Source organism: Danio aesculapii, chromosome 18, assembly GCF_903798145.1.
Source record: "Danio aesculapii chromosome 18, fDanAes4.1, whole genome shotgun sequence".
Classification (NCBI taxonomy): Eukaryota; Metazoa; Chordata; class Actinopteri; order Cypriniformes; family Danionidae; genus Danio; species Danio aesculapii.
Genome location: NC_079452.1, coordinates 13531963 through 13551174, shown reverse-complemented (window position 1 = coordinate 13551174; position 19212 = coordinate 13531963). Strand labels below are relative to the sequence as shown.

At 36.1% G+C, this 19212-nt stretch overlaps 1 protein-coding gene across 2 annotated transcripts in view; it reads left to right on the top strand.

Moving 5' to 3' along the window:
- cntn5 (contactin 5) overlaps positions 1 to 19212 on the top strand; it is a 519869-nt gene that overhangs the window by 241519 nt on the left and 259138 nt on the right. For both annotated transcript variants that reach the window (XM_056477908.1, XM_056477906.1), the window contains exon 4: positions 1029 to 1232. In XM_056477908.1, the coding sequence (XP_056333883.1) occupies positions 1029 to 1232 (204 nt within the window). The remainder of the gene's footprint in view (positions 1 to 1028; positions 1233 to 19212) is intronic.

Sequence of the window (19212 nt, the reverse complement as noted above, 5' to 3'; positions counted from 1 at the left end):
ATATTGTTTTGTTTCAGATATAGACACTAAATATATTTTGTTATTAGTCAAAATATTTATTTAGCATAAAATAACAAAAACATTCACTCAAAGGTAAAATATTGTTTTTTTAATAAACAAATAATTATTGAATTACTTTGGTTTGACTTAAAATCTAAATCCAAGTAGTTGTACTTTGGACTAAACTATAATGAATCGATTATTTGTTTCAATTCATTCATTCATTCATTCATTCAATTATTCATTCATTTTATTTATGTATTTATGCATTCAATCATTTATTCATTTACTTATTTTGTTTATAATATTTATATATTTGTTTATTTGTTTGTTTGTTTGTTTCTTTGTTTTTATCAAAGTATGATTTAACTTTGGTTCAAACTCTGCATTTATTCTAAATAAATAATAAACAAATATTTATTGTGGTCAAGAGAAAAATGACATTCGCACAAAGTAAAAATATTGGCTTCGTTCAGATAGAGACACAAAATATATTTTAATATTAATCAAAATATTTATTCTGCATAAAAAAAAACACATTTACTCAAAGGTAAAATATAATTAATTGACATTGGTTTAATATAAAATATAAATACAAGTATAATTAGGACTAAACTATAATAAATACATTTATTTATTTATTTATTTATTTATTTATTTATTTATTTATTTATTTATTTATTTATTTATTTATTTATTTATTAACTGCACTGAACTCAGTTTTAGAGAACAAAACAATATAATACTTTCCATCACAACATTTATCTTATAGTGGCATTTATATCTAGCAGCTTAATTATGCGTCACAGTGTGTCTGTGAGTACATTGTGTAGTATCTGAGCATATTATAATCAGTTTTCCAGTCTTTCCTCTTTAATTATAAGTTCCTTTGGACAAAAACATCTCCAAAATGACTAAATATAAATTAGAGCAATCACACCAGAACTAAATCTGCGAACACCATTTTAAAGCCTGGCATTAGGAATCTACAGCATTTGGAGTGACAGCCCACTCTTTCTTATTTTCAGATTTTGCTAGAGCTGTCGCAGGGAGACCAGTGTCATATGCTGCGGTACTGCGGATGAAGGCAGACAGTTCGTCCTCCTCCTCCATGAGCTCCAGAATGAGGTTAAGAAACAGCCATGGAGTGGGATCATCAAGCCAGGACTGGTCTCCGTTCTCCAGACACAGATACTCAGCCCTCAGCTCACAGGAGGACTACAGGAGCGAAGGTGAGAATGAGGCCGAATCACACAATTCGCTGAGCACTTATAAACTCACTCTCTGATCTGTGTTCTCGTCACACCAGGCCCAATGAGTTCTTCTCTTTTTACTTCTAACTGACTTTAGAATTTTGACCTTGCAGCATGTGACTCAAATACTAATGGGAGTTGAATGTTGAGTTTTATATTCAGCGCTTGGGACGATGTTTCAATCTGAAGGACCAGATTTTACTTGTCTAGCAAATGACTGAGGACAAATGATTTAGGCTTGCTCGCATTCAACTGTCATATTTCTTATGCATTGCTAGTCAATGGAATATGTTGTGTTTGGGATGGTGCTAGAAGTGATAGTTTTTTATAGTGATTGTGATAAAACAACATATCTATGCCTCTATGGAATGCAATTATTTCAATACTCAAAAGTTTTGAATTGATTCTATATTAGATTGCGATGGCGTGGGCCTGAATATGTTGAAAATACTGATTGTTGATAAGATGAATCGTTTTGAGTTGGTAGTATACTAGTTGGTAAAATACTTAGATTTCTTTTTTCAATTTTTACTGGAGTAAAATGTAGGTCAAGAATCTTTTTGGAATTGAATCATGACTCCCAGAATTAGAATCAGTATGGGATTAGTATGGGATCGGATCGTGAAGTCTCTATAAATTCTCACCCCTAGATAGTGATGGTGATAACACTGCTTTATGAAATTTTGAAAATCACTTTTTTATTCATAATTGCTTCAATATGATTTTTCTATACATTTTGGAAACATTTTAATGACATTTAATTAAATTTAATTTAATTATATTAGCCAAGAAACCCAAAACAAACAAAAACTTTTCTCTTTTTTTTTTTTTTTTTTTTTTTTTTTTTACAATTTATTTATTACAATGTAATAAGTAAAAATACACATATTAATGCACTGTACTGTTTGGCGATAGATAGATAGATAGATAGATAGATAGATAGATAGATAGATAGATAGATAGATAGATAGATAGATAGATAGATAGATAGATAGATAGATAGATAGATAGATAGATAGATAGGTAGATAGATAGATAGATAGATAGATAGGTAGATAGATAGATAGATAGGTAGATAGATAGATAGATAGATAGATAGATAGATAGATAGATAGATAGATAGATAGATAGATAGATAGATAGATAGATAGGTAGATAGATAGATAGATAGATAGATAGATAGATAGATAGATAGATAGATAGATAGATAGATAGATAGATAGATAGATAGATCGATCGATCGTGGCTCATGACGAAAGCTATATATTTATATACATATTTATATGATTTATATTTGATTTTAGAATACGTGTTAGCTTTTGTAAATGATTTTATGTTTTAGAAAAGAATATTGAATGTTCTCAATATTATTTGTAAAGGAAACACAGGCCCTTTATCTGCCATTTACAAATATTTCACTTAATATCGAAAATGAGTGCATGTATTTACCCAAACTAATATTGTATTTTTTGAAAATGCGTGTAAAACAATATAATTTGCACAAATAAATTTTGGGGCTCTTCTCTAAAGAAGTTGTTACCACCCAATTTGGAGCATCATAATGGGCGTTTTACGTTATAACTCACAAGTTTGCGCCACTACATCATTCTGCCACGAGTTACGTTGTTGTTTAGGAAACACACCCCTGACTAGTTAACCTAATTAACCTAGTTAAGCCTTTAAATGTCACTTTAAGCTGTATAGAAGTGTCTTGAAAAAGGAAAAAGGTGTGTTAAGGCACATTGTTGGCGCGTTGCTATTTTGAGGAACTAAAATACACTGCGCATTAGACCAGCAGAAAGCTGGTCTAAAGTCCAGAGCAGAGTGTGTTAGTTGTGCGCCTCGCTTACACATTGTTAAAACACGCAGGATGTACAGCAATACGCAAATATCTTTACAAATGAAAAATAATTAAAGGATTAAATTGTTTAAAAAAATTATCACTTTCTACATAAATATAAAAACCACTGCTTTAATGCCTTCTTCACCTTGGGGGGCTTTTTTTGGTTTATTCTTGACAACTTGTTTTTGTAAAATGTTATTATTATGAGCAGTATTATGTATTATATGCATATTTATATTTGTTTTATTAAAAACAAGCTTAGATTTGCCCACCTGTCAGGTTTTAGACCATATGGGACATAGGACGTGTGTTTGGATATAACCCGTTATTACTGTTCATTTATTTGTTTGCTGGAAATTAGAACTGAATTTAAAAATAGTTTTAAAACTAATCTTTCCGATTAACAAACAAAATTATGTAGGCTAATGGATGTCTGTGCATACAATACGTTTCCTTATCCACGAAAGAGATAAAGTGAAAGTAAAGGCCGACTGGAGGAGGCTCGTTCATTATCCTCGCTGCAGATGCTCTGTTGAACTGTTTTTCCACTTACAAAGTCTACCATGTAAATAGGTAATCCGCCATTGCGCGACGCAACTGACTCTTAAAGGGAATAGGAGATGAGACTCTGATTGATTTATTCTCAAAACACACCCATAAATTATTAAGAGAATAAGCTCAACCATGTTAGACCATGCGCAGCGGCGCAGAGAGTATTTTCCCGTCCTTAAAACAGCAAAAGTGGATTCCGATACGCCCTTGATGCTTTGGCGCCCTGCGCTTTAGACTTTGCGCCTAGGTCATTAAAATAGAGCCCCTAAAGTTTATTAAAATATTAATGACAAGAGAACATGGGGTACTCTACAAAAAAAAAAGTACATTTACTAAACAATACAATCCATGCTCATTCTGAGAACGTAGTCCCGTGGATGTTTCTGGAGACCGCGAAATACATCCCGGGAGGTACGTATTTTTGCAGTTTTTGTTTTCGTAAATCCGCAAGAGGCCGCTGTGCGCGCTTTTTCCCGCGCTGTTCTAGCGTAAACCCGCTAGAGGCTGCTGTCGAACGACCTTCCGGCTGTCTGCCTGGATGATTGACCGTGCGACCGGCCAATCGGCTGACCCACCCTCCTCCTTCCCTAAACCCAACCAACGACGATTCACAAAAGCCGTCCAGAAAAAGAAAAGCCCTCGTCAGATCTTTACCACGTTTTCGGATTTTGACCACATTCTCACCCTGTGATGAACTTGTTCGCTTTATTTTTTGGACTTTGTTTTTGTTTTCTTACCTGATAACCCGGTCGTCGTCGTGGTCAGCCCCTCTCTGCGCCTCGAGTCCGCCAAAGTACACGAAGAGCTAACCGGACAAACTGGTTGCAGCGGGAAAGCCCTCCACACGGAGGCGAGCGGCCAGCCGGCAAGCGCCGAAAGGAACGGCGTCACACCGCCCCGCAGCGTTCGCTTAAAAAAATGAAATGCAGCCGTACGTACCCCCCGCTATGTATTTCACAGTCTCCAGAAACGTCCACGGGACTACGTTTTCAGAATGAGCCTGGGTTGAAATAATACTGACGTTTTTTATTTTTTAGATTTAGCCCACTCCACAATTCACACATTACTGTCTGGCTAGTTTCTGTCCTCTGCTTATATGCAAAAAAGCTTAAACATTCCTTCCTTCCATTATCACCATTAAAACCTAGAAAAACAGGGCATCAGTATATTGTAAACCGACAGGTTTAAATATTATTTTCCAGTTATCAAATAAATAATCTGTTACTCCATTTTAGTTTTGCAACTATTAAACTGTTTTAAATTGAAAATTATAATAAATACATCAGTGGAAAAACATATCCTGTAACTGTTTATTAAAACCACCTGGGTCACCTTTTGCCATTGTGGTTTTAACAAACTTAACCTCTAAGGTTTTCCAAACTTTTTAAACAAAAACTTTCCTCCTTTCCCACTGCAGTGCAATTTCTATCCAATAAATATTGCCCATCTGATTCTCTCAATGATCCTGCATGGACAGATCATAAAGATGTCTGTACAGGTGTACCCATTTCAGACAAAATCTCTTCAAAGTAATTGATATTCAACTCAAATCAAATGCGGCGCCGCACAAACTGTTCGCTGAAGTCTCAAAAAATAGCGTGTGCTCTGCTAGCCGAAGTCATGATGCATACACTCAAAGCCAACCTCCCAAAGCGAACATCACGATGACGTCACATTCGCCGCGCACACTCAAGGGAACTAGCAAACCCGTCGAGCATTAACCAGGCTTGACCCACAGCAGTTCTAGCTAGCAAGGACCCAATTAGATTTTTTAAAGGCCTAACAGGCAAGGGCTGTGCATTAGGAGTATAGTCTAACAGTGAAAGTGACCTAGACATCTCGCCAATGAATCATGTCTCTGTTCAGTTAGAGCTGATGGAGACCCCGGCCAGACGGAAATTGAACAGGGATCATTGAAACATCTCAGCACTTCCCAAACTCCCAGCCTTCCGTCAGCCTGACAACTGATGGATGCTGTTGTCACTGAGAGGAATGAATAGTTTCACGAGAGAATGAGAAAGCTGTGTTATGAAAGAGAGCTTTACAAATATAATAAGTTCTGTCAAGGTTCTTGTTGGGCAGTGGCGTATGATTGTATTATTTTAATAACTTTTATTATTAACAAGTTATTCCTCTGAATGCTGAATGGAATTTGTTAATGCTGAGTGTTAAGTGTTTTTGACACTGGACGTGTAAGCCAAACTATTTATTTATTTGTTAATTTTTTGACATGTGTATTTTCTCCTTGAGGGGAGAAACAAGTTGAGTGTGGTTGTTAGTTTCATTTTGCATGGTTTGTGGTCAGGCCCGGATTAAGAATTCAGGGGCCTCTGGGCACATTGTCTTGTAAGGCCTAATACCTGGCCACACCCCTATAGTTTAATTAAAAAATAAGAATAATATAATAAATTTTCAATATAATTGAATCTATAATTTGTATAATTTCATTAAATGATATATAGTACATATATTTATAGTCTACAAATATTTAACTTATTTTTTAAAGCACTGGAAAAAAAATAGTAATTAAACTAGTGAATATATATATATATATATATATATATATATATATATATATATATATATATATATATATATATATATATATATATATATATATATATATATATATATATATATATAATTTTTTAAGGGTATTTTTATGTATAACTTCTACAAACTTATAAAGCATATCATTGGCATGGCTCATAACACACAATGCCTCTCCAATCCAGTTCTATGAATCTGAGTCTTTCATAATACACACTTATTAATGATTTACTGTCTCTCTCCTCCCCTTTCTCTGTTTTCTCTACTCTCCTCGTGATGAAAAGCAGGCAAACAGCATAGATCAGCTTGATTATAAACCTAAAAGGATCCGAAATCACACACACTATACCTCTTCTCTCCAGTCTTTCTCTCCCTCTCTCTCTCCTTTTTCTGTCTGTCTCTCTGACGCGATGAATCCTGTCTGCGCTGCGCTGCCGTTAGCCTCCTGGTTAGTTTACTCATCACCATAATGTCTTCTTCTGTACCCTCATTGATGATGAACAGAGTTCGGAAAAGGGCGACTAACATTGTAGATACAAATCAATTCTATTATTGTTGCTAACGTTTAACACCAGGTGGAAAATAACTGTTTGTAGAATATTATACACATATGAAATAAGCTAAACATTATTAAATACCCACGAGGCAATTGTGACATTATATCATGTTTCCTTCCTATTAAATATAAATATATTTCCAATCTGATATGTAATGGGGAAGAGAAAAAGTACCACGAGTTCAGGAGACGGTGGATTCGAACCCGGTTAATGATCGATCACGTCAAAAGATGTTGCCGTGCGCTTTATGAGGTACGCCACTCACGCTGCCATTTGCCGCACTTTTTACTTTTCTTGTCTCTGTCAATCAGACAATGATGCGCAGAAACTGTGAATATAGCTTATTCCAACTAGGTGCGCTATTTGCACTTAGCCCAAAAAGACACTCCGGAATTGGCTTCTTTTCCTCCCCTCGCAGGGGCCCAAAGTGCGCACGGGCCCCTGAGCCTGTGCCCATTAGGCCCATTGGTTAATCCGGCCCTGTTTGTGGTTGGCTAAACTGTTCGTTAGCTATCCCCACCATAGCCGGAGGTTTGACCTGCGGCATTTTGCACCTTATTCTGACCATTTACACAAGAAGAGAATGTCTGACATGCAAAAAAAAAAAACCAATGCAGACTGTGTTTGTATTGTGTTTCTTGAGAAGAGAGGGCTATTGCATTCAGAATGCACCATAGCAGTTTTCATGATGTTGATTTCAATACTAAAGAATCTGGATTTCAAATGCTTTAAGCTGCATCCCAAATGGCACACTATACACTATGTACTTGTGCACTTACACACTCAACAGCATAGTATATGCATGTAGTGTCATCAAATGGAACACTAATGTTTGTTTTACTAAGCGGAAACCAAGAGGAAGTTTACCCGTTGCCATATTAGTGAAATAAGTTACTATCAAATAAACCCTGCCATGAGTATAACCGCATTCACTATCAGGAGGAGGTATAATCACTACCGTAAGAGAATACTGCTTTCACAATCCAAAATAAATAAAGTAATGCAACATGAGCGCCGATAGCTCTGCCCCTTCCGCTATGTGAGCATAGCAGTGGCCGTTGAGTGTGTGATGTGTCCAACAGGCCACACTTCATTTTAGCGGTTGAATGAGTGTATCATCCGGGTAATTAAAGTGCACTTATTATTTAAGAGTTTTCAGTGTGAACGCACTACTTATACTATTTATACTACAAAATGGTGTAGAATAGTGTTTAAGTATGCAGTTTGGGATGCACCTTAAGTGTAAAAGTCATACTATTTGAAGCCGGTGGTCTTTTGAGTGTGGTTAAGGTGGTTAGCCAATGATTACTAATAGTGATAATTTAATTGGCTGGTTATTAGGAGTTGTGGCTCAGTTCGTTGAATAGGAAGAATTTGAGCCATCTGATTGGCTGATGACTATCAGGTTCAGAATTCAGATTTGCCTGGTAGACAGTAGGTAGACAGATCACTTTCTTAAGATGTATTGAATCATTCAAAGGCTTTTAAAATTATGGATTTAAAACAAACTTTGATTGGCTGTTTGATTGGCTGTTTGATTGGTTATTTGATTGGCTGTTTAATTGATTGGTTGATTGGTTGGTAGATTTTTTTATTTGATTGATTGATTGATTGATTGATTGATTGATTGATTGATTGATTGATTGATTGATTGATTGATTGATTGATTGATTAATTTGTAGGTGGGTTGGTTGGTTGGTTGATTTTTATTTGATTGATTGATTGATTGATTGATTGATTGATTGATTGATTGATTGATTGATTGATTGATTGATTGATTGATTGATTAGTTAATGGGTTGGTTGGTTGGTTGATTTTTTTTATTGGTTGATTTATGATTGGTTCGTTGGTTGGTGAGTGGATGTTGAGTGGTTGGGTGGGTTGGTTCCTTGATATTTTATTGGTTGATTTTTTTTTTGATTGATTGATGAGATGGATTTGATTGATTGATTTATTTATTTATTTATTGATTGATTGATTGATTGATTGATTGATTGATTGATTGATTGATTGATTGATTGATTTGAATTGATTTGATTGATTTGATTGATTGATTGATTGATTGATTGATTGATTGATTGATTGGTTGGTTGGTTGGTTGGTTGGTTGGTTGGTTGGTTGGTTGGTTGGTTGGTTGGTTGATTGATTGAGTGGTGTTGAGTAGTTGGGTGGTTGATTTTTTTAATTGGTTAATTTATTTTCGATTGGTTGATTGGTTGGTTGGTTGGTTGGTTGGTTGATTGATTGATTGGTGTTGAGTGGTTGGGTGGTTGGGTGGTTGATTTTTTTTTTATTGGTTGATTTATTGTCGATTGATTGGTTGGTTGGTTAGTTGGTAGATTTATTTGATTGGTTGGTTAAATTGTTGGTTGGTTGGTTGGTTGGTGGGTGGGTGGGTGGGTAATTTGGTAGGTGAGTTGTTTTTTAATTTATTTTTGTATTTTTGTTTTTATTTATTTTTTTATAGATTGATTGATTGATTGATTGATTGATTGATTGATTGATTGATTCGTTGGTTGGCTGATTAGTGGGTTGCTTAGTTAGTTAGTTTTCAAAAGAATCAGCTAATAAAATGTTTTAGGTAAAAAAAAAAACAATAGCTTTCCAAATCACCAGATTCACCAAAGTCCCCAAACAACTGAAGGGTTTACCGGGTTTGTGTAGTATAGTACTTGGTTAGAGGGAAGTTTTAATAGTGCATTCGAGGTTCAGTAGGAACAGATGAAGAAGTCTGATTGGGTCAGAAAGGGGTCACAGGAACTGTCTCATTCGAGATGATGCAGTCAGCACAGCCAACTTCTCCGGATCACCACACTCCAACGGTTTAGGGGTCAGCCTGGAGACGACAGGAGAGCCGAAAGCGAGCAGTCACATAAATGAGCTATGTGCCGCTTCCTTCGCTACACCGTGAGAATGCAGTAATTGTCAGTGAGATGTGTCCTCTCCGGATAACCCGCGCTCTTCAGGTTGTCATAGAATTGTTATACCGAAGAGCTCATGGGGGGTACAAGAGGCTGCTGTTTTCCCGGTGAGTCTGACGGATCACAGAGCGCCTCTCAGATGACTGATTTCTCTGACATTATCAAGCTGCTAAATCATAAAACACTCACCGTCACCCCATACTGAGACGACAAGCTTCCTCCGACAAGCACCGCAGACAGAAAGATACAACATCCTCTTCACATATTCTACAGTACCTCTCAGCTGGTACTATTTAAAACTCACAACTTTTGTTTGCTGTGTAAATTTGCAGCTGCAAACAGAAAAAAGGGTGATCTTATGGCTGATACAAAGCTGCCTCACATAAAGTTTTAGAGATGAATATTATGAAAGCATATAAAAGTCATAAAAGTGTGTGGGCAGCTGTAATTATTCCCTTCCTACATCTGCACGCTCGCTTCTCTTTCTCACCTATGGAGTGTGGAATAAATAACAGCCTATTTTACAGTGCTGTATATATCTTTTTTTCATTTTCTTTCTTTTTTGTATTAATGAAGACGTGTGCTTAATAGATTTTGTATTGGAGCAATTCCAGTGTTATGAATGTGACTTTTACAGTAAAAACGTGAAATATTCAAGTTCACAGAGAATATGTTAACAGTATATTGAAACATCAGCTTTTTTTATTTGTAAATGTGTTTAATATTTTAGAGTTTACAGTATACACAACGGTATATGACAATTCTTATATATATTATCTTATATATATATATATATATATATATATATATATATATATATATATATATATATATATATATATATATATTATGCGTGGTTAATAGGTTTTGGAGAAAAAATGTAGCTGAAATAAGGTCCAAAAAAAAAAACACACTGAATGGGCCTGAACAAGACTTTTTGCTTGTAGCCTAGAATATTTACTTCACAATTATGTGTAAATTATTCTGTTCACTCATTAAAAGATAATATTACAATGATTTACATTTTGTAAAATCCATTTTGGGTCACCATACTGTGTGACAATGTGCATGAATAAGTCACACCTGGAGAGACACAAGACACTCCCCCACTGGCTAATGTTCACCCATCAAGGACATTGTAAACTAATGTCCAACAGCAAAAGCTTGCCTAAACTATTACTTCTTGTATTATGGCCATGTAAACACTATGGCTAAAAAGTGTATGTCCACTTATACAGCATGCACAAAATATATTTGAAATGGTATTAAACGTGTTTGGAAAGACTCTGAGACACTGAAGTAGCGTAATGACCAAAGCTTTAAACACAAGAATAAATCATATTTTAAACATGAAAAACAATTACTTAAAATCAAGATCATATTTTAAGATCTTTTAAATATATATTGCCCAAATAATTGCAGCCTTAGTTAACTCTTTCCAAACTTTCCAAAATAAATAAAAAATAAAATAAATAGCACATGTACATGCGCTATTTATTAATAAGTATGAATGTCCATTCCCAAATTGCGGTTGGGTTTTGGGGTGGGGTTTAAGGACATGCCTACTATTTAAAATGGCACATTTTCATACAAATTAAGTTGTGACTAAACATAAATAGTTACCTTCTTTGTTAGACTAGCAAGTAAGTAATGTGTATTTATATAGCGCATTTATTGTGTATGGTCACACACCCAAAGTGCTTCACAATCATATGGGGGGAGGGGGCTGGGGGGGTCTCTCCACACCACCACCAGTGTGCAGCATCCACTTGGATGATGTGATGGCAGCCACAGGACAGCAGCGCCAGTGCGCTCATCACACACCAGCTATAGGGGGAGTGGGGAGACAGTAATAGAGCCAATTTGATGGACAGGGATGATTGGGAGGCCATGATGGGTAGGGGCCGATGAAGGGAATTTGGCCAGGACACTGGGGTTACACCTCTACTCTTTACGAGAATTCCCTTGTGATTTTTAATGACCACGGAGAGTCAGGACCTTGGTTTAATGTCTCATCCGAAAAACGGTTGACAGTATGGTGTCCCCTTCATTATACTGAGGCATTAGGACCCACACAGACCACAGGTTGAGCTCCGCCTGCTGCCCTCACTAGCACCACTTCCAACAGCAACCTACCTTTCAAATGTGGTCTCCCATCCAGGTACTAACCAGACTTAGCCCTGCTTAGCTTCAGTGAGTAATCGGTCTTTGGCTGCAGGGTGTTATGACTGTACCAGATTGAGCTATTGAGCTATTGAGCTATAAAACAAACAAAACTACATTTTGTTAATTAAACTTTACAAACCAAAATAAATAATACTAATCAAAATGATTAATTGAATCTTTATAGCAGAGGTGCCTAAACTAGGGTCCACGGGTCAAAGTTGACCCATGGTAACCTTTGATTTGGCCCGCCAAGCCATCTGAGAAGAGAAGGAGAATGATGGAGATGGGATAGAGACTGTCACTTCGGTCACACTTTATTTTGATGCTCCGTTTGTTGAATTTAAGTTATATTGCAACTAATTCTCATTAGATTATAAGTGGACTGTTAGGTTGGGGTTAGGGTTAGGGTTAATGTAAGTTGACATGTACTTGCAAGTTTCTTATAGTCAGTTAAATGTCTGTTGAACGAGCATATCAACAGATATTAAGCAGACAGTCCACTAAGAAGCAAATGGACCATCATAATAATGTGTTACCATCACTTCTAATTTATTGTTACCTTTTGTTTGTAAGTTTGTTTTATTAATAAGCTACAAAAAAGCTAACTCAAATAAATGTTTACATTAAATGTTGTAAATCATAATTATAATTTTTTTTAAATGTACATACTGTCAGTCAACAGATAGCGAACAATGCAGAGACATCAGTGAACAAATGAAGGAAAATTCTAATTCAGTTTCTGCAGGGCAACATGGTGGCTCGGTGCTTAGCACTGTTGCCTCACAGCAAGAATGTCGCTCGTTTGAGCCCCGGCTGGGTCAGTTGGTATTTTCTGTGTGGAGTTTGCATGTTCTCCCCGTGTTCACGTGGGTTTCTTCCTGGTGCTCCGGTTTCCCCCTCAGTTCAAAGACTGTGAATTGAATAAGGTAAACTGGACGTAGTGTGTGTTTGTGAATGCAATAGTTTATGGGTATTTCCCAGTGCTGGGTTGTGGCTGGAAGGGCATCCGCTGTGTAAAACATATGCTGAATAAGTTGGCGGTTCATTCCGCTGTGGCGACCCCTGATAAATAAAGGGACTAGGCCTTTCATTTTCTTTTCGGCTTAGTCCCTTTATTAATCTAGGGTCGCCACAGCGAAATTAATCAGCAATTTATCCAGCATATGTTTTACACAGCGGATGCCCTTCCAGCCACAACCCAGCACTGCGAAACATCTATACACACTCATTCACACACATACACACACTACGGACAATTTAGCTTACCCAATTCACCTATAGCACATGTCTTTGGACTTGTGAGGGAAACCGGAGCACCCGGTGAAAAACCACACGAACACGGGGAGAACATGCAAACTCCACACAGAAATGCCAACTCAGCCGAGGCTCGAGTCAGTGACCTTCTTGTGCTACCCACTGCACCACCGGGACGCCCACCTTGTAATATATACTGTTTTATATACTATAATGTAATATACTGTAGTTTGGTGTGTTTACCTTCGGCCCATGGCTGTCAATGATATTTGGTTTTTGGCCCTTCATACGAAATTTTTTGCCAGCCCAGCTCGAAAGACCTGACTCTCAATAGGACATAAATTACATGGCATGTTTGTATGAGGAAAAAGCTTTGTTATGAATGTGTAGGCCCACACAGAATCTGCGCACACAAAAATCTGTAGATTTCCGCATATTTTTAGCCCATTGAGTCTATTTATTTACTTGTGTAAATGCATGTTAATTTATATGTATTCAATTTTATATTCATTTTAGTAATGTTATTGACTAATATGAAAATGTTCATATGATTTATTTACAATACAGTTTATATATTAAATGTACAGATATATTAAATGAGAGACTTGCTTTGTTTACCAAATAGGTTGGATTGTAAACATTAAATAAAAGTTGAAAAGGTGTTATTTGTATTTTGTAGATGAAGTTTTTAGTTACGATACTTTCAAAATAATTCCACATAAATCCACAGATTTTTAACTAAATTCTGTGGAGAAATAGCAAAAAATGTCAGCAGATTCTGTCTAACCCTATGAATGTGACCTCTCTCCATTTTGGATGTGATGGATGGGATATTAGCACTTAAAAATCGTTTAATAAAAGCTGCCAGAGGCATGTTTCTGTATTTTCACAGTACTGTAAAATACAAGTCTACATAAACATCTTAGAAAGAGTTTTGCTATTTTGGTGAAAACTTTATTTATTTATTTTTTTTTTATTACAAGGTTGACATTTGAATGGAATTACTCCACTGTATTATATTTCTGATTGCAGGCAGCATAATATAACAGTGTTGTAATTACACAGATTGTTTATGATAATAATAATATTAAATTGTAGGTTTGCAAATCTGCATGAATTATTTGTTTGCAAAGACTGGATGAAAAGGAGGAGTTGGCAGTGAGATTATTCTCTCAAAAAACTCAGTGAGAAATCATCCATTGACCGAATCATTCTTTCATTTATTTTCGGCTTAGTTCCTTTATTTATCAGGGGTCAACACAGCGAAATGAACTGCCAAGTTATCCAGCATATGTTTTACACAGAGAATGCTCTTCCAGCTGCAACCCAGTACTGGGAAACAGCCATACACTCTCACATTCACACACATACACTACAGCAAATTTTTGTTTATTCAATTCAGCTATAGCGCAACTTTGGACTGTGGGAAAAATTGAAGCACCTGGAGGAAACCCATGTAATTATGGGGAGAACTCCATATAGAAAGGCCAACTGACCCAGCCGCGACTCGATCCAACAACCTTCTTGCTGTGGGGCAACCGTGCTAACCACTAAGTCACTGTGCCGCCCTTGGCTGAATCAATGGAAGCATTTTTTTGACTCATCAACTCACACACTTAAGGAATCAGTCAAAGCTTCATACCTACTATGAATGGAGCAAAACAATTCTTGAACTCAATCTTTTAGGGGGTTCTTGAATCAGCAACTTGCTTGTTGAATCAGTCAAAGTGGATCTTGAGTAAAGAGCTCAATCTCAAGATCTCAAGTGAGCAACCTGGTGGATCATTTAAAATGATTCTTGAGGAATCACATGACTAACTTGTTAAATTGATCAGAGTGAGTCAACTACTTGTTGTTTCTCAAGTAAACAACTCAAGAACTTGAATCAAGAACTTAACAAAATTTTGTCTTTTTATTTAAAACTCCTTTTTTTAGGAATATCATTTTATACTAAAGTTATATAAATATGGAGTTCCTAACTTCTAACTTCTGGTTGGTTGGCTGGTTTTTTTTTTTTTATTATTATTGATTGGTTGACTGGCTGGTCAGTTTGTTGGTTGGTTGGTTGGTTGGTTGACTGGCTGGGGTGTGTTTCCGAAAACCATCGTTAGCCAACTAAGGTCGCAAGTTGCGTCGTTACAAACATAGTTCGTAGATTTAGCATTTCCCAAATTCTTTGTTTCGATGAACATTCGCAAACTTCTATACTTGCAACTACACCTCTGGAGCGGTAGTTAGAAACATAGTTCCTGGCTGTGTTCTATTGCCAGTTATCCCCCCTATGCCCTATTGGTTTAGAACATTCTAACATTTACAGTAGGAATGATTTTATTTTAAAAAGCATTAAAGTCATCACTCTTAGATGCAAGTTGCTTTCAAAGCATTTGTAAAGTTCAGTTTTAGCGATCTTTATGTTTACAATTGTGCTCCCTTCACAGGGCACTTTGAAAACATTGATGTTTGAACACAGTCGTGGCTCATGACTAAAGCTATAGGTGACCTATTATTTAAAAACGGAATAACGGAACAAAAAACATAGCATATGTTAATGCTTTTAATTTATAGTAGGTTATTTATTACGAAAGGTATCTGTGGCCTACAGTATATGACATTGGCCTGTTAGTTAGAACATTTCTGCAGAGGTTTGCATGCGTCAAATTGTAAAAATAGACTTTTAAAAAAAAAAAATAAAAACAACAACAACAAAAAATCAATATCCTACTTAATAATAATAAGAATAATAATAGTCATCATTATTGCTATTAATAATATTATTAAATTAGAATATTCTTATTTCCTAACAAATAATAAATATGAAATTTGATTTCTTAATAAATAGCCTCATTATTTATTTATATTATTTATATATGATATTAGAATACGTGTTAGCTTTTGTAACTGATTTTATATTAATTTACAATAGAATATGTAATGTTCTCAATAATATTTGTGAAGGAAACATAGGTCCTATATGTGCTGTTTACATATATTTCAATTAATATGGAAAATGAGAGCATGTTTTTACCCAAACTAATACTGGATTTTTTTTTAAATGTGTGTGCGTGTAAAACAGTATAACTTGCACAAAGAAATTAAGGGGTTCTTCTCTAAAGAAGTCGCTACCACGCCGTTTAGATCATCATTATGGGCGTTTGATGTAATAACAAACATAATTCAAACGATGGATCTGTGACAGAGAAACTACAAGTTTTAGTAAACACTCGTTACTACATCGTTCTTTTCCCAAACGACGCATCATACTATGATAGTTTAGCCGCGAGTTATGTCGGTGTTTGGGAAACGCACCTGGTAGGTTGGTTGGTTGTTTTTTTGAATAATTGGTCAATTGGTTGGTTTGGTTGGTTGGTTTTTTATTAATTGGTCAATTTGTTTGGTTGGTTGGTTGGCTGGCTGGTTGGCTGTTTTTAATTTGGTTGGTTGATTGGTTGACTGGCTGGTTGGTTGGTTGGTGGGTTGGTTGGTTGGTTGGTTGGTTGGTTGGTTGGTTGGTTGGTTGGTTGGTTGGTTGGTTTTTTGATTGGTTGGCTGGCTGATTGGTTGGTTAGTTTGTTGGTTGGTTGGTCGGTTGATTTGACATCACCAACTCCAGGCCTGGCATGCATACTAGTGTTTACGGTACAGTACAGGATAGTACAGTACAGTACCTAACTAAATTTCTTCTTTTTTTAAAAACCCTGTTGGTTTAGGACAGTGTAAATTCCACTGAATCTTGAATATTCTTTTATGATAGAGTTGTACAATTATGGGGTTTCTAACTTCTAGGCACACACACGTTTACATGCACATACATTGCCGCTGTAGCTTCCATGCATTCTAAACTGTTCTTTTTTCCCCCTTTTTCTTTGATTACCTTGTCAGTCATTGCCCTTAAAGTATGGTTGCCACTTGTGTATAAATTAATTACTGCAATAAATAAATAAATAAATAAATAAATAAATAAATAAATAAATAAATAAATAAATAAATAAATAAATAAATAAATAAATAAATAAATAAATAAATAAAACATGCATCTGCTGTGTACACTGTGATAAGCGATCAGTTGACTTTGCTTTATAATGTGAGTAAACCAGTTGCCTTAAAATATTAAGAAAATTAAATACGTATATAATAATTAAAAAAATAAGCTAAATCAGCTTAACAGTAACACATTTCAATGGGGTGACTAATTGTTTTTAAGAAAACTTAACTTGTCACTTTTTAGGCTGCAGATTTGTTCTCTTTTTTTAGGGAAAGTGTCAAATGGCATTCTACAGTGTACAAAATAACCATTTAACAGTGTGCAAACTATGTATATGGGCTGTATTTAAACAAACAAATCCTATTTAGTAATATTCAACTTAATCAGTTTGTTTCAATTCAACCCTTATAATGTGTTTGCAACCATATCATATTTTCTTTCAGTGTATGTACAATTGCAAAAATACTACTGTGCATACTGTCAAACCAGAAAAACCCTCCCATCTTCTACTGTGTGAATAGATGCATGTTAAGCAAGGCTTTATGTGTTTCCATTTTCCTCTTACCGTTGATATGCTTTCAATCATTCAGGCACCATCATTAAGCAATGAGCAGAATGGCCATAGTGTTTGACATATTCTCATGCAAAACCCGTCACTGTCCTTACAAAAAGTGTCAAGACATGGTTTATCTAAGTTCTTCAATACTACACCACAATATAACCTTATTATAATTATAGCTTGGGCCAGTGGAGAGACCTTGTTTAAGGTGTTACCTGAACAGTCTGTACCTGCTCAAACCAAGCTGAACAATAGAAGAGAGGGAACCGCGGCACTCTACGATAATTGCTTTTCAACTCTTAGGCATATACAAAGGCTCCATGATGTGCACTCAAACATGTCATAGCCTATCTGTGAAATTGTGTACTGCCATGAGCACTCCCTGTTTAATAGTGAGGGAACGAACGGTTGATTAAACTCTCAAAGGCATTCAGTAGGCAGGAAATCTGACGCCTCGGGCGAGGTTTTTTCTCGCTTGAAGAAATGGCCCTTGTTATTGAAGCTTTACGTATAATTTGAAAGGATGCTTTTGATGGTTGGTCATGTCTGTGTCACATGACCAACGAACCGTAAGATGATGATAAGAAAGTTAAACGAGGATGGTTTCTAGAGTCCTTGGTTGGGCCTTTTTATTTAGTTTGGATTGGGATTGCGTAGATGTTTGTTCATGTTTGTTTTATAAAATGAAGCAATAAAGTGTAAACCCAAAAACTAATGTTTTCACTCCACATGTTCAAAACCTTATTGAGTTGTTTTCAAAAATACCTATTTATTTAATGCTAATTACTGTACTGTGAAAAAATGACTGAGCCAAGTAGTTGTCACAACTTAAAATTGTGCGTTATGTTAAATTATCTGCATTAAATATGTTGACATACCATATATTTTCAAGATTCACTCTTAGATATTGCTTGATAATAGTAGCAGGTTAGACATGCTGTCCCGAGAGAGAACCCTGATCTCTGAGATAACTGAGCCCAGGGCTCCCGCATGAGCTTGAAGGGGGTATGAGATCAGGTTCTCGAGAGCTCCCCCTGGTAAAGGAGGAAAGGAGGAGATGTGATGGATTGTGGGATTTATCAAAAAACGAAAATAAGTGAGTAATGCTACACTGTAAAAAAATATTTGTTCACTCAGCTTAACTTAGTTAAGTCATCTTGTTGCATTTACTCAGTTAAGTTGTATTGAGGCAACGCAGTGGCGCAGTAGGTAGTGTTGTCGCCTCACAGCAAGAAGGTCGCTGGTTCGAGCCTCGGCTGGGTCAGTTGGCATTACTGTGTAGAATTTGCATGTTTTCCCTGCATTTGTGTGGGTTTCCTCTGGGTGCTCCGGTTTCCCCCACAGTCCAAAGACATGCGGTACTGGTGAATTGGGTAGGCAAAATTATCCGTAGTGTATGTGTGTGAATGAGTGTGTATGGATGTTTCCCAGAGATGGGTTGCAGCTGGAAAGGCATCTGCTGCGCAAAACATATGCTGGATAAGTTGGTGGGTCATTCCGCTGTGGTGACCCCTGATTAATAAAGGGACTAAGCCAAAAAGAGAAGGAATGAATCAATAAGTAACGTTGCATGGT